The following is a 16,704-nucleotide window of genomic DNA, read 5'->3' as shown; positions in this document are numbered from 1 at the left end:
CAAGGATATAATAACATTGAAGATCAATGATTTTCAATCAAATCAGGCAATGCATAGCAAGTCATATATGGCTTGGTAATGGTCCAATTAAACAATAGTGGCATATGTTGTACATATAAATAAGTTTTAAATATTTATGTTGGTCCCCCGATATGGCTAAAATTGTATGACAAGATAGGGTATTCCTCTTATGGGAGTGATATTGGTGTACAATTGAAACTTAGGATTCACCATCAGTGTATGAAGTAACCTTTCATTTAAGCTGAAAAGTAATTAACTATCCTGAGTGAACTCTTCCATATCTCAACCTAATGCTTGAATGAAACTATGAGTTGCTTATCAATAGGTAAATACCACATCCCCCAAACAAAAAGTTGACTTAAAGAAAAAGAGAAAATCAGCACTAAAACTTGCATCAAAATCGACTGCATGTATGAAAGTTTTGCTTGTTGCCAATAACATAACAACCTGAGTCTCATTTCATATAAAGTTGTTATGAAAGCAACGCTTATTGCAATATCACCTTTTCTTGGAAGAGCTAAGCAAATAGCAGAATTTTCACTGTTTTCATGGAAGTTGACCATCCAGGGACCTGTTGCATAAAACTTTTGCCATAAAAAACTATTTTTTTATGTGTAATTTTCAATGGCATGATTTTGTTTTTGTTTTTTATGGCAAAAGTTTTGTGCAATGGGTCCCAGAATGACTTGCAATGATAAAAGTATTTATACAATGGGTCCCTGGTCAAAAAATGGAACCCTATGATTTCACCTACACACTACTTCTTTTTATTTTTAAGTTTTCATATTTGATTGACTGATGAAGAAGATGATCTTTACCACATCATAATGATTTTATATCTTCCATGAGGAAAGAAAAATAGTTTTACATCACTCGAGGGTAAAATTAAAATTATTCATTTTTCAATTGATGAAATGCAACTATATGATGCCATGAGTTCCCTAATTAGCATACTGCCCATGATGTACATATCACTACTTTATAAAACTAAGCAAAGTTTGAAATGTCATAAAATTCTTATTTCAAAGAAATTTTTTTTTTGTATATTACTTTAAATTGATTTTCTATTTTTCTACAAATCAGCTTCTTGTTGGGGGTGGACTTGACTATTAAACAAAAACATGATAAGAATAATTGCACATTTAATGGAAGCCGATAGATCTCTCTGATAAATAATTCCATGAATCAGTCACTGTCACTGTCACTACCAGATTCACTTAACTGAAGATCTTGACCTGGAATAAGAAAGAAAAATAATGTATGGTATCTCTAAACATAATATCAAATGATACACACTTAAAGGGATGGTCCAGGCTGGAGATACTTATATCTCAAAAAATAGAGTAAAATTCACAGAGCAAATTGCTGAAAATATAATCAAAATCGGATAACAAATAACAAAGTTAAAGAATTTTTAAGATTTGCGTTATTCCGGTGAAACAGTTCTAAGCATGTCTTCATGAATATTCCGTAAGCGAGCTGATGATGTTATATCCTCACTTGTTCTTTTGTATTTTATTATATGAAATTGGGTTGATTCACAAATTTCTACCAAGAACTAAAACAATTGGATTGACAACTAAGTGCATTAATTATTTATTGCTGCAACTTATTTCATTATAATGGAGCCACATCATTTACACATGTGTGAAAAATTGAAACAATTCTGATTTCACGTAATAACATAAGAAAACGGAAAGTGGGGATATGACATCATCAGCCCACCTAATGAATATTCATGATGATGTGCATATAACTGTCTTCACAAAATATTGTTAAACTTTAAAATTCAATAACTTTGTTATCCGATTTTGATGAAATTTTCAGAATTTTGCTCTGTAAATTTTACCCTATTTATTTAGATATAAATATTGTCAGCCCGGACCATCCCTTTAAAGAAACCTTCAAAAGTAGGTAAATGAAGATATTTTTTGGTACAAGTATAAAATTTACAAAATAGCAAAAACTACAGACAGACCCAAACTTTTCCTTAAGTTTACTGTGTTATTTTAAATATGGGTAAATGTAAAGATACAGGCTTACAAGAGATCTACAAAGTTGGCAGAATTGGTAAAGGAAAATTATTGAAGAAAAACAAATCTGCTGGACAAATGCATATTATTATTATCATTACTATTTTTATCAATATCATTATCATTATTCTATGACAATAGGAAATGTGAACAAACCTGCTTTCACAGGATAAGAGCATGCCCTTTTTTCTCCTTTACTCAAGATATCAGAATTTGAAAATTAAAGAAAGATTGAAAGGTTGAAGTACCAAGTAAATCTAATATTGAAATCATTCCTTCTTATTTTACTCACTATGTAAAATTAAAACATGTTTTTCCATATTGTGTGGAATAATATTGCAGAAATGTATTTAGATTACAAGCTACAATATTGCACTAGGTTCATAATAGTGGAAAAGGGGAAAGTATAACCATTGAGTTTACTTTTTAACACCTATGCTGACTAACCATATACACTCAGCAGTGATACACATCATTATCTTTTGTCAAAATGTGACAAAATAGTGAGAAAAAAAACAATAGAAAACTTACTAAGTGTTAATATTTGAGGGCTGACGTTCATTAATCTTGAAGCGGGGCTTGGTTGAGATGGTGAAAATTTACTAGAAACTGAAGAAATAACATAAAAATTGGGATCAACAGTGAGAACAGAAAAATGGGTAAAATCAAAGAATATACTCATTATACTGACCCCTGGTACCCTTTCAAGTTTAAAACTTTTTTTTTAACTTTCACACACAGGGGAACCTAAACTCCCTTGATAATATGCTCAATAATTCAACAAGTGGAATGCCTCTGGCCGTCTCACCTGCATCACGCGGTTCAATATAGCAGCAGTGCTGACTTTGAATACTACTCTAACTCGCACAAGATGTTCAGTGATACATGGTTACTCTTATGTCCACTTTTTATGAACTAGACCAATAAACTTACAGAGATATGATGGTTATTCACCAAAAAACCCCAACATGGCCAAAGTTCATTGACCTTACATGACCTTTGACCATGATCATGTGACCTGAAACTCAAACAGGATATTCAGTGATACTTGATTACTCTTATGTACAAGTTTCATGAATCAGATCCATAAACTTTCAAAGTTATGATGGTAATTCAACAGATACACCCAATTCGGCCAAAGTTCATTGACCTTTGACCTTGGTCATGTGACCTGAAACGTGCACAGGATGTTCAGTGATACTTGATTACTCTAATGTCCAAGTTTAATGAACTAGCCCAATAAACTTCCAAAGTTATGATGGTAATTCAACAGATACCCCCGATTCGGCCAAAGTTCATTGACCCTAATGACCTTTGACCTTAATCATGAGACCTGAAACTTGCACAAAATTTTCAGTGATGCTTGATTACTATTATGTCCAAGTTTCATGAATCAGATCCATAAACTTTCAAAGTTATGATGGGAATTCAACAGATATCCCCAATTCGGCCAAAGTTCATTGACCCTAAATGATCTTTGACCTTGGTCATGTGACGTGAAACTCATGCAGGATGTTCAGTGATACTTGATTAACCTTATGTCCAAGTTTCATGAACTAGGTCCATATATTTTCTAAGTTATGATGACATTTCAAAAACTTAACCACAGGTTAAGATTTCGATGTTGATTCCTCCAACATGGTCTAAGTTCATTGACCCTAAATGACCTTTGACCTTGGTCATGTGACATGAAACTCTAATAGGATGTTCAGTAATACTTGATTAACCTTATGGCCAAGTTTCATGAACTAGGTCCATATACTTTCTAAGTTATGATGTCATTTCAAAAACTTAACCTCAGGTTAAGATTTGATGTTGACGCTGCCGCCGCCGCCGCCGTCGCCGTCGGAAAAGCGGCGCCTATAGTCTCACTTTGCTTCGCAGGTGAGACAAAAACCATCACTTCATGACTATTTTCTTTGGCGTTGTTTCATGACTTTTTTTTCTATGTCTTGTGAAAATTTTGAGACCAAATTTGCAAAATCTGGTTTATACAAGCTTCCAAAAATCATGCAATATTATGTATGTCATGCCACACCCAAAATTGTTCAATAACATGCTTTCATGTATTAATACAATGCAAATTTACTGATTAGAAAACAATTCAATTTCATGTTGTTAAAATTACAATGGTTTCAATTAAAAAGCACAAAATTGAGAAAAACAGAGAAATGCAAAAAATAGTACAAAAAATAAAAAATGGAAAACATTTTTATACCAATTAATTTCTCATTAACATTTGATCAGATTTCTACGAATAGTCTTTTGATTAAATTAGAAGAGTTTTCCAAGAATAGCCTTTTGATTAAATTAGAAGAGTTTTATTAATAGATTTACAGCCAAATTCTAATTTCATGCATAAATTACCACACTTAATCAATTAATTAGAAATAAGTTTTGGAACAATGTAAATATACCATGTTGTAGATTACATCATGACATGCATTGGGGCCCTTTTAAGCCCCTCCCTCTACCACAGATCAACAGCATGCATATTGTAAGTTTGCCAAAATAATACCCTCGAAAAGTAATAGTTTTTATACAGTACCCTAACATAGCAAATTTAAAAGCTGAGGAATTTGTTGATCAAGGAAAATTTTCACATTTGAATCAAGGTATACAGTAAAGGAAAGAGAACTTGAAGCATCCTTCAACTGTGCCTAAATTACCTGCAGGATATATTCAATGCTCTGGAAAAATTGAACAATCAATAAAAATTACATTATGCAATATATACAGAAAATAATATCAATTTGAATAGAATAATTACCTGTTGTTCGTTCATTCCTCTTCGTCTCTGTATCCCTATCATCATCATCATCGTTGTCGCTAGAGCTGCTCCCGCTGCTACTACTACCACTATCATCATCACTGTCACTGGCTGACATATAACTATCTGATGAGTCAGCATCTTTGTCAATGATGCTAGGTACACTGGCTGGAGCAGCAGGGGAAGGCTCTGAAATGGCCAAGGGGGATGGTTGGGGTGCTGGTGATCGCTCAACTGCAGCAGGAAAATATAAAGGAATATAACAAATGCTCAATACTTTATATTTGAAGGCTATACTACATGTACTACTACTACTACTAATAATAATAATAAAGTACTTTCTCACTATGTTCCATAATCACTAGTCTAACTGAAGTTGCTCAATAACTGACAATGTAATTAAAATAATATCGTCATAGAACATGGTATCACTGAATTCTCTATTCTTAAGAGTATAGTTAGACTATGCATAAATCAACCTTCCATTCAACTATAAATCTGTGAAGGGTACAAAGAAATCTAAAAGAGTGGCTGCTGTTAAAGCTAGGAAGACAGGAGTAAATGCCCATAAAAAGAGTATCTTGAGAAGAAAGCAAATGTCGAGAAGGTAATAAAGGAAGCTAAAGTTGACTATGAGACATAACTCATGGATGAGATAAAATTAAGAAGTTTTACAACAATGCAAGACATTTTTCACGATCATCTGCCACAGTTGACGTCTTAGAACATAATGGAAGAAAGGAGATTGATGACAAAAGTAAATCCAAAATCTTGAATGACTTTTTCGCTAGTGTTTTCAAACATGAACTTTTAGATTCTCATCTCATCTGACTGGTAGAAGACAAAGAGTAGTCCTTAGACATGGTATATCAAAATGGAGGATGGTGACGAAGGGCGTGCCCCAGGGGTCAATCCTTGGGCCTCTCCTTTTCCTCTTCTTTGTAAATGACATTCCTGATATTGTATCTTCTACTGCTAAAATGTTCCTTGATGATACTAAGATCTACAACGAGGTAATTACTAAGAGTGACTGTAAAGTCTTTCAGACAGATTTGAATGCACTTGCTGCCTGATCTAAACTGTGACTTTTGGAATTTAATGCCGAGAAATGTGTGTTCTTCGTATGAAAGCAGCAATAAAATATCAATACACCTTAAATTGAGTCAATCTGCAAGAAGTGACAAATCAAACAGACTTGGGTATAGAAAGTGAGTAACACTCTCTCCCTACAAACCACATTGACGAACTTGTGAAAAAGGCTCATCGGAAAATCGCCATAATCCGACGTTCTTTTACTGGACTTGACGAGAATAAATTTACTATTTTGTATCAGTCCATAATTCGCCCAGCATTGGAATATGTGTCATTCGTATGGAGCCCACTAACCAAGAACATTGAGAACCTAGAAAAGGTAGACCAAATGTCTACGTCTTGGCAACAAGAGAATACCATCTGAATCTTTGGAGAGGAGAATTAAAGCAGATCTTATTAATACTTACAAATATTTAAATGGGTACTATGGAAATTCAGCCCAAAGTTTCTTCTCTCAACCTCAAAAATTTCTCAGAGGTCATTCTAGAAAATTGTTCCAAAGACATTCCAGAACACAACTAACCGGCCACTTCTTCAGTAACAGAGTAGTCCATCAGTGGAAAACTTCCGGAAGAAGTTGTGTCTGCACCTAATACAGTGGCTACATTTAAGAAACGTGTGAGAGCCCTTCCCTTAGGAATTGAGGGCTAATCTACCAAGTCTATCTAGTAAGAAAGTAGTTGAATAATCATCTAACTCAAAGAATTATTTCAAACCAGAATATGCAAAGCATGTATTCTTTATGTCTTCGAATTTCACCTATGGTGTATATATATATATATTCCTGTGGACTGTGGTCCAAAGAGATTTTACTCAGGCAGAGTAATTTATGTATATCCCAGAGAACTGTCATTTTTTGTTAATAGACAGCTAGGAACAGCAAAGATAATTAAGACAGAAGCAATTGTCATTAGGGACAATGTTGGCTGAAATAAACTATTCCCCCGAATCATTTTACATTGAGCAATTTTAATACCTTTTCTTTCTGATGCTGGTGAGTGAATCGGAGTGTCCTTTTTCTTGTTAACCTGGCTGTTTGATCTAGGGTTGGGTGAACTCTTGGAGGATGTTTGTTGGGTTCTTGGGGCCATCTGAGCTTTGCTTGTTCCCTCTTGTCTAAATGCAGAAAAAACAAAGCAAGAAATTTGATCCCTATTGTGCTGCACTCAACCCAGGTGAGGTTGCCAGCAGGTTTGAATCAATGAATGCACCAAGCACTTTCAGCAGCTGGAGCTAAAGCTGGGGTAATATATAGTGTGCCACTGAATAGGCAACTAGATATTTGGAACCTCATAATAATATGCAATATTTATATAGCGCTTAATACAAATGTTTCTAAGCGCTGCATACTATTACCCCGGCTTTAGCATGGCTACCCTGATCGGGCGCACAAGCATTCAAGGAATTCCTTCCTACCGGGTGCCATTTACTACACCTGAGTGGAGAGTGGCAAATGTAGATAAACATCCTGCCAAAGGATGTGAGTACTGTGGTGGGTTTTGAACCCCGGACCTTGTGGTTCAAAGTCTGGAGACTTATCTGCTGAGCCACAAAACATCTACATGCTATATCATTTAGGGGAACTGAACTCATAATATGAAAAATTTCCTGTCATAGGATAGTCTTGAAACATACATTTTCATCAATCAGATTTGTATAATCTTGATAATTACATACATAACAAATGAAAGAGTTGTCCTTACCACTTGTTCTAACAAATTTGAGATCACTGTCACTACAATGTAGGATGCTTGTAAATGGGCTTTCAAAATTAAATCCTAAACTTTGACTCTATCATATACCTACCCTCAAGCAGGGTGATATTGCCTCAAATATTGTTTTCCTTAATATCAAACCCTTTCAGAGTTTACACATCCACGCTGAAGAAAAGTAATACTTCATTTTTGCAATTGCAATACCCTTTTCACTACATATACATGTATGTGTGTTTTGATGGGCAAACAAGTTTACATGTTTTTGTGTATGAGCATGGTGTCCAACTTGTAATGGTAGTGCCTCCCCCTACCCCGAGGATACCAATAGATAATAGATGAACTCACCTCTGCCTCTTGACTTGAATGTTACAGCTGAGACGTTCTAGTGTAAACTCACCAGTGCGATGATCAAAGATTAACACACATTCTTTCTGGTATGGTTTCTTAGAACCACCAAATACTGTGCTACCTTTGTTCTACAAAATAAATAAATAAAATGAAATCATATATCATAGGGCTGCATGATTGTGTATTCAATTATGACAACTTTTGATATCAAAATATGGTGATATATAATATTGACCCTCATGAACAATTGTCAAATATGTCAAACAACATTCATATTATAGCTATCTTTTCTTAATCTTATAATTATTACTATCATTATCATTTATTTGACCAAATCATGATATAAATATAAATACTTTTATATATAGTAAAAACAAACAATACAGAATGGAGCAGGGCTACAAGCTGGTAAGGGGTGATGAAGGCATGATAAATAGCTGTTGCTCGGAAGCATATCACCCCCCACATGTAGCACTGTGTACATATATCAACTTACAAAACATACAAATTACAAAAAAATAATCTAGCTCAGCGTTAAGTTAAATTTTGAAATTTCTATAAAATAATGAAAATGAATAAGTTGATTGACATTTTAGATTTAGCTGGAGAATGATTGAAAAGTGATAATTACAAAGATTCTTCTAAGGCTGTCAATCACAGATTAGGAAAGTGTGAAGGGTTAACATTTACATGAACCTTATAGCAAGAGATTTAACCAAGGGATACATGTTGTAATTACAAGAATATCAACAGATTCAATACCTTTACAAAAGCTGATCAATGTTTATTCAAAATGTTTTGGTTTACTTTTAGAAACACCTCAAAGAATATCATGTGAATTACACAAGTTTACACAATTAATTACATAATGAATATGGCAGACTAAGACTATGATAATTTCTGGGTTTATGAAATTTTGAATAGCCTGAATTTGCGTATTCAAGGAATAAAATCCTGCAATTTTTATGGAAATGGTTTTTAAAAAAGGTGATTAATAAGTTACAAAACTTGTATTAACAGCAACACACTGCAACATTTTAAGTTTTCACAATGCACATTCACAAAATTAGAGGCAAAAAAGGAGGGTTACATACATAAGAACTACTAACCTCTACATTTGGAAATGTAATATTGACTTCATTGCTCTCTCCGACATCTAAAGCCGCCTCTCGAGAATGATCAACTGATGCTGGTTTGAAATCATCTATTGGCAGAATTGAGGAAAAAAAACAATTCATTTACTTCCACTTCAAGATAAAACCATTTCAAACAATGTAATAAATATCTTTGGTGGAAGAATCATACAAAATGCATAGATGGTTTGTTGAAAAGGATTCTCACAAATATACAAAACAACATTTTGATTGAAATAAAGATATATTAACATATATGATTACAATCTGAGTTATCTGACACAAAATAAAGAAAATGAGAAAGAGGAACATGTATAGAATACTGGAAAAAACAATGGATTTTTAAAAGTAAAGTAAAAATAGAAACACTATTGAAATGAAAATAAATAAAATATTGTGGGTGCTCACAATGTGGAGAGGGTGAGCATATTTCTCTATGCAATGATATTTCTCATCCTTAAACTTGGAATTCAAAATTTAAGTTGAATGCCATACAGACGGATGAAGATAAAAAAAACAGGAGAATGCTTGATGCTTATAAGACAAATATTATCTCTAATTTTTCTAAATATCTTATTCCAATCATATCATGTAGATCAGAATTCAAATGTAAATAAGGAGGAAAGAGGAGAGGGTAATGTTGGTAGCTCACATCTTATAGTATGAAATCCACAACTGTTGTCCTCTTGAAAGCTTTTTCCAAGCTTTAGCTCATGTTTTCTGCTTCCAAACATCTGACCAGCTGGTTGGTCTCTGTCTCCTTTTGTTGCCATGATGCATCAATTTCTGCAAAGTGAGGAATAAAAAGAACATAATGAATGAAATAAAAATACCATTATCAAGTTAGGACTAGTGCACCAATAGCACTGCACTCTACATTGTATGAACACATGAAAAGGGTGCAATACACTGTAGATGCAGGATTTGTTACAATGGAAAACACTCTGTCCCCTGGATAGGACATTAAATGGAGGCCCCATGTAGAGGAGAGTCACCACCTTTGAACGTTAAAAACCCACTGCACTATTCGTATAAGAGTAGGGGGAAACCCCGGTGTAGTGGTCCACCTGCATTCCCCCAATCAGTTATATCAGGAGAGACCTGCAGGTCATAGTGATTCAGTTCGCTTTTCACCTCCCAGGCACAGGTGACGCCAAACAAATAATAATAATAATTATCAAGTCACAAACAATACTCTCGGCCAAAATCAAAGTTTTTAGACTCTATAGATTAAGATAGCATATAAATCAAGAATTCTAGAGGTTTACTGTATATTACAATTCACAGTATGCCTAGTATTTTGAGTATTCATGTTGGATTTTGGGACCAAATGTTGGGTCACTCATTACCTCACACACCCATGACATCAGAAGCAAATCACACTAACAAACCCAGCTAAAAAAACATGTGCTGTGCTTATCTGATGAAGATATCAATATGCTTATAAAATCACACTACATTTCCTTAACCCCATACTATTTTTTTTTATTCACATTGTTTTTCTTAACCCCATACTATTTGCTCCGGGATTAAGGCCTTAACCCAGGACTATCACACAGCTCATGAATATTGATGATTTTACTATACAGAGCGCAATTAACGTGCAAATGTGATTGGCTAATGCTTAGCCCCACTTTTCCTTAGCCCTGTTTTGTTTCACACTGCATCTCTTAGCACTGCAATTGTGGTGCTAGCAACACAATAAGCCAGCTTACCCTGCTTTTTTGCAGGGCCAGATAGTACCGTACTATTTACCATGCTGGCCCACTTTGCTAAAACGTAGTGTGAAAGCGAAGTGGGCTAAGCTAGCCACCGGGAAACTGGTGGGGCTAAGACCCTCCCCCCCCCCTCTTAGCCCCACCAATTTCCTGGGGTTAAGGAAAATTTTGATAAAACTTTCATAAAATGTTCTCAAATATACACCAAGTTTTACTAAAATCTGATGATACGAGAAGGCGATCTCAAGCAAAGAAGAAATACCTTAAAGGGGAATAAAACCCTTAGAACAAGTGGACTTGTGTGTAAAGAGAAAAATACAAAATAAGAACAAAGAAAGTTTTAGAAAAATCGGACAAATAATGAGAAAGTTAGGAACATTTGAATATTGCGATTATTATTATTATTATTATTTGTACCGCGCTTTTCCCATTAGGCCCAAAGCACTTACAATGAATTAATAAGATGTAATATATAAAAAATTACAAAGTATGAAAGAGATGAGTTTTTAATGACTTGATTGCTAATGATGGAGACTGTCTAATTATTAGTGGCAGGTCATTCCAGGATTTTGAAGCCGACACCGGAAAAGTTCTGTCACCAGCTAATGTACGAGTTAATGAATATGTGAGGTGAAGGTGATCACTGGCCGATCTAAGAGCTCTAGTTGGTGTATAAAGATTCAAGCAGTTACTTAAATACTGTGGAGCCTGTTTATTCAATGTTTTGTAGACCATCAAGAGTAATTTGAACGTAATTCTCTGTTTAAAAGGAAGCAAGTGAAGAGAATTAAAGAGTGGTTGGGAAGGATGATCCCGGGAAACCTGTAAAATTAATCGTGCTGCCCAATTTTGTAGTCGTTGAACACGGACTAATTGATTAGAGGGAATTGTAGAAAGGAGCCCATTGCAATAATCAATACGAGACAGAACCAATGAACGAACAGCATTGTGACAGGCAAACTGGTCAATAAACCTTCTGATTCTAGAAATGTTCCTTAAATAAAAAGTGATTGTGCTACAGATATGGTACGACATGGACATGCGGGAATCAAATATGACACCAAGGTTTCATATTTTTTCTGATGGTCTAATGAGTGTACCATCAACATCAAGTTGAACATTTGGAAGATTGCGCAAGTTATAAATAGAGGCCGCAACAAAAAAATAAGTTTTATTGTCATTTAGTTTTAGTTTATTCACTATCATCCACTGTCTTATATCTGTATACAATTCTGGAGTTTAACCAGTGCATTATTGAGAGCTCCAGGAGTCTTCGGATCAAAAGAAACATATAATTGTATGTCATCAGCGTAAAAATGATAATTGATACAGTGATTTCGGATGATATCACCAACTGGAAGAGTATATGGGCAGGTCCAAGCTATTGTCCCCTCTGAAGCCAAAATTAAATCTTTGCCTAAATCTATTGTATGTCATTTTAAAGCTTATACTCTGAAGTTTTTTGCCCTATATTTTTTCTCTTCTGAAAACGTAAAGTTAATGAATGCCAAGGTCACGATTCCAAGAAATCATTAATTAGCGTGACGTACGGGACATCACATTTTTTGATCGATAATGCAAATTATATATTTGAAAATATTTCTGTGGGGACTTGTTTTGCTAAGTTCATGCAAACATTTGAGAAAAAAAATGATTTTGAAAACTAATTAATTAAGTTAATTATCTGGTGTCCAACAGGCAGTGTCCCGTACGTCAAGATTTAGTACATGTTTTTTTAGATTCTAATTAAGAAAAAGTTGAACAGTTTCTTCAAACTTTGAAGAGTTCTAATTTATATTACTATACATCCAAAAATTAAAGTGAATTTACTGAATGAATTTCATGTTTAATTATATCAGCTAATGAATCTTTGTGACGTACGGGACAAATGTGTGATGTATGGGACACACCATAGGATTTCTATGTAATTTTTAATTAGGGTTATTTTTTAATAAGGAGCAAAGATAATGTATATTGAGATAAATAATATTATTTCAGTGGTTGAATATTGATAAAAGGCTGATAATAAAGTTACAATTTGTAATAAATAACATTAATTAGTGATGTTATTAATTAAATCTTTCATAATTATAAGGTCATAAAAGTTTTTTATGTTTTGTTTAAACATATACTATAATAGAAGTATATATAAATCATAATAATCCATGTAAAACTTCCTTTGGTTTACATCCAGTTAATTATGAATTTTGATGAAATTTCAATTTCCCCATTCGTTTAACACATGGAATTATTTGCAAGACATCTTTCATAATATTTAATTATAAGGTCGTAAAGTGTTTTCTATGTTTTGTTTCAGTGTGTGCTATTAAAGAAATATATATCAGTCATGATAATCCATGTAAAACTTAACTTACTTTGGTTTGCATCAAGTTAATTATAAATTTTGATGAAATTTCACTTTCCCCATTCGTTTTACACACCGTACGTCACATGTCCCGTACGTCACAGCGCGGTTGTTTATATAACACCAATGAGTTCTATCATTTCTTTCATGGCTAATGAAACCTGATAAGATACAAGATGAAAACATGATAATGAGAGATTTCTACCTTATTCCAATTCACAGAGTTTTAATGACAAACTTTTTTTCAAAAAAATCAACTTTCGTCTGGTCCCGTACGTCACAGTACATATTAATTAAAATATTACATCGTTAATGGAATTGTAGATCACTAACTTTTTTCATGAATAAAGAGGGCATGACTGGCCTTCCAAAATCCATGAAAGATTCTCTGGTGTGCATTTATTTCTTATGTTACACAACTTTAAAGTCTCTAAATGTCCCGTACGTCACAAGTCAAATAGCTTGGACCTGCCCATATATTGAGTAGCCTATGGGTCTGACTATTGACCCCTGAGGGAGTCGAAATTCTAGAGTTATGGGATTTGACAATGTGCCATCAATATCAACTTGCGAAGTCCAACCAGACAGGTGTGATTGGAGCCAGAATAAGACTGTGGACCTAATGCCTATTCTATTGAGTAACCGGGATATGAAAATGTTATGATCTATTGTCAAACGCAGCAGATAAATCTAACAGCACCATGAAAACTACATTATTATAGTCGAGAGAAAACATGATGTCATTTTTTTACTTTGATCAGAGCAGACTCGGTGCTGTGACCTGGCCTATAGGCAGATTGGAGAGGATCAAGAATATTATTAGACTCAATATGATCAGCTAGTTGAGTACATGCCGCCTTCTCGATGAGTTTACCTAGAAATGATAAGTTTGAGACCGGTCTATAATTACTGATATCATTAACATCTAACCCTGATTTCTTCAAAAAAGGTATATGAAAATGTTATGATCTATTGTCAAACGCAGCAGATAAATCTAACAGCACCATGAAAACTACATTATTATAGTCGAGAGAAAACATGATGTCATTTTTTTACTTTGATCAGAGCAGACTCGGTGCTGTGACCTGGCCTATAGGCAGATTGGAGAGGATCAAGAATATTATTAGACTCAATATGATCAGCTAGTTGAGTACATGCCGCCTTCTCGATGAGTTTACCTAGAAATGATAAGTTTGAGACCGGTCTATAATTACTGATATCATTAACATCTAACCCTGATTTCTTCAAAAAAGGTTTGATGATTGCTGAATGTGCTTGATCAGGGAAAATGTTGGAAAGAGATTGATTGATTACATTTGTGAGCAATGGTAATAAGTGAACAATGTTTTCTTTCAAATTCCATGTAGGAATGGGGCCAAGACGAGAGGTGTAGTAGCAGAAGACATAATGATTCTGGATACATGTGACTGAGAAAGCACCTGAAATTCTGTGAAAAGTGGAATATTTTGGTTTTCAATATCACTAAAATGAATGTTAACAGGTGCAGTACATGAATCAAGTTCAGCTCTTATTCTCCTTATCTTGTTGACAACAAATGAAGAGAATTGATGAGCTAATCTGGCTGCATAAGGGAAGTTGATTCGACTTCTTGTTCAAAAGCGAATGATCTGTTATACCTACTTGACAGAACACGAACCTAACTTATCTTTCAAGAAATCTTCTTTAGAAATCTTCTTTAGCGGTATCAATGATTTGGCATACATTCCTATTAGCTTCTATGAACAATGTGCGATCTGACTCTAGTCGTGTTTTACTAATCACTAATGCTATGGAGTATTGGAGATCCTCCAATTGGCAATGCGACAAATATGTGTGATTGTTGATGTGGTTTACGGTACACCACTACACCAGCAGTGACAATGTGGAGTGTTATAGAAACAGAAGGAATGTTGAGTGAGAACAGCTTGAGTAGCTGTTCTCACTCAACATTCCTTCTGGTTAATGGTTCACCATGTTTACAGTCCTTTTCAATTTCAGGACCACTTTGAAGAAAGAATATAGACCTACTCTAGATCTACTCCCACTTTTTCGCCTATCCATACAGAGCTACCAAGTCTCACGCATTATCAGACTCAAGCATTTTGGACTCTTGTTCATCCTCTCAAATCTCTGTCTCACGCAACTATCACAGCCTATCCCCATGCCATATACATTGTACACAATGTCTGTGATCTCACTCAGATTCACAGAAAATCTCACGCATAGCTGGTCTTTGAACTTGGCATCTCTGTCCACATTTCTTCTCTTCTTCTTCTATCCACATGATCCACTGTTTTTATAACATATATCACACTCCACGTGGTGTAGGCCTAATTTGTAAACCACATCAGCAATTGTACTTGCCACCATGCAAACCTTCATCTTCAAACAACATCCAAACGTGAATATCGGCCTACCGGCTACATACACTGACTGTCATGACCATGTCAATCAATGATGACTGTACTTGGAATCAGGCAACTTGGATAGAGTAATTATTTGAGTATATAAATAAACATCGTCAAAACTAGTACCAACACTATCTCAAAGTGGAATACACGCTTATTTGTCGTCACTAACCTTTATGTTACGGCGATTCTGAAGGTCTGTATCTTGTATATAATTCACTGAATTCTGCAATTCATCATCCATAAATGAGCAGTCCACGTCGACAGACAGTTGCTGAACGTCTGCGTTTGTTGTTATGATGGTACCGTACCGTATACGTATCAGTATTACGGTACCGCACTCCGCGCACTCGTACTCACGCGAATGTAACCATATGGGACTGTTTTCTTGGCAAGCCTTTATTTTGGCTTTCAGTGAGTTGACTCTCGGTAGTGTTTCTTCGTATGGAGTCGAATTTTTCGTGGCACTTGGAATAACACCGGAAAAATAACATTCATGACATAAAAAAAACTCCGAGAAATTAAAAAAAAAAAATTGCTCCCGCCCGATGAGGGACTCGAACCCGCGACCCTCAGATTAAAAGTCTGATGCTCTACCGACTGAGCTAACCGGGCTTTGGCTGCAAGATGAGGTGTCTTATAGTAGATAATCGTTAGGTGCATGCCGGGCATGCAATTTGGAGTCTCGGCATGAGAGCACGTACATATCAGACTCTCAAGTACGGCAGCCAATCAGCACCGTATCTGCGCCATTACCTCTATCGAAAATTAACCAATAGAGCGAGGGGATTTTATCGCAATATGACTTTACAGCTGCTGCTCAGCTTGCTCGCTCGAAATCCACGACACTGCCGATCGGAAGTATTATATGGATGGACGCGACGAGTGTCCTTGACATCGCAACTCGGGTAGTCTGGTCAGTTAGCGAAATTATGTGGACACGGTGGACAAAAGCGTGATTTTTTCTCCAGACCTTTGTTTATGTATAAGAATTAAGAATGGGGTATGCTCCAAAAAATCTGGCTGCAGGAACAGTGAAAAAATGGGTGAAAATGTCAGAATTTATGAGTTCAGATTTGTCTGATATATAGACTAGCGCTT

At 35.0% G+C, this 16,704-nt stretch overlaps 1 protein-coding gene and 1 non-coding gene across 2 annotated transcripts; both read right to left on the bottom strand.

Moving 5' to 3' along the window:
- Positions 1–418: 418 nt before the first annotated feature.
- On the bottom strand, positions 419–16,303 carry LOC121425944 (ELL-associated factor 2-like). Its single transcript, XM_041622064.1, has 8 exons — positions 15,776–16,303; positions 9,765–9,898; positions 9,089–9,183; positions 7,977–8,107; positions 6,893–7,032; positions 4,825–5,058; positions 2,586–2,663; positions 419–1,256 (listed from the first exon to the last, which is right to left on the bottom strand). The coding sequence occupies exons 2-8, from the start codon at positions 9,883–9,885 to the stop codon at positions 1,207–1,209; spliced, it is 849 nt and encodes a 282-aa protein (XP_041477998.1). The 5' UTR covers positions 9,886–9,898; positions 15,776–16,303; the 3' UTR covers positions 419–1,206.
- On the bottom strand, positions 16,146–16,218 carry TRNAK-UUU. The gene has a single exon. It is a non-coding gene; the product is annotated as a tRNA-Lys (tRNA).
- Positions 16,304–16,704: the final 401 nt, after the last annotated feature.

Source organism: Lytechinus variegatus, chromosome 13 (assembly GCF_018143015.1).
Source record: "Lytechinus variegatus isolate NC3 chromosome 13, Lvar_3.0, whole genome shotgun sequence".
NCBI lineage: Eukaryota > Metazoa > Echinodermata > Echinoidea > Temnopleuroida > Toxopneustidae > Lytechinus > Lytechinus variegatus.
The sequence above is the reverse complement of the archived record's forward strand: the minus strand, read 5'-3'. Positions and strand labels throughout refer to the sequence as shown.

Coding starts and splice junctions, on each gene's coding strand:
- LOC121425944 (XM_041622064.1), bottom strand. CDS start 9,885: ATGGCAACAAAAGGAGACAGAGACCAACCAGCTGGTCAGATGTTTGGA. Junction 8,108..9,088: donor TTACATTTCCAAATGTAGAG/GTTAGTAGTTCT, acceptor TTTATTTTGTAG/AACAAAGGTAGCACAGTATT. Junction 2,664..4,824: donor GAGGAATGAACGAACAACAG/GTAATTATTCTA, acceptor TTATTTCTTCAG/TTTCTAGTAAATTTTCACCA.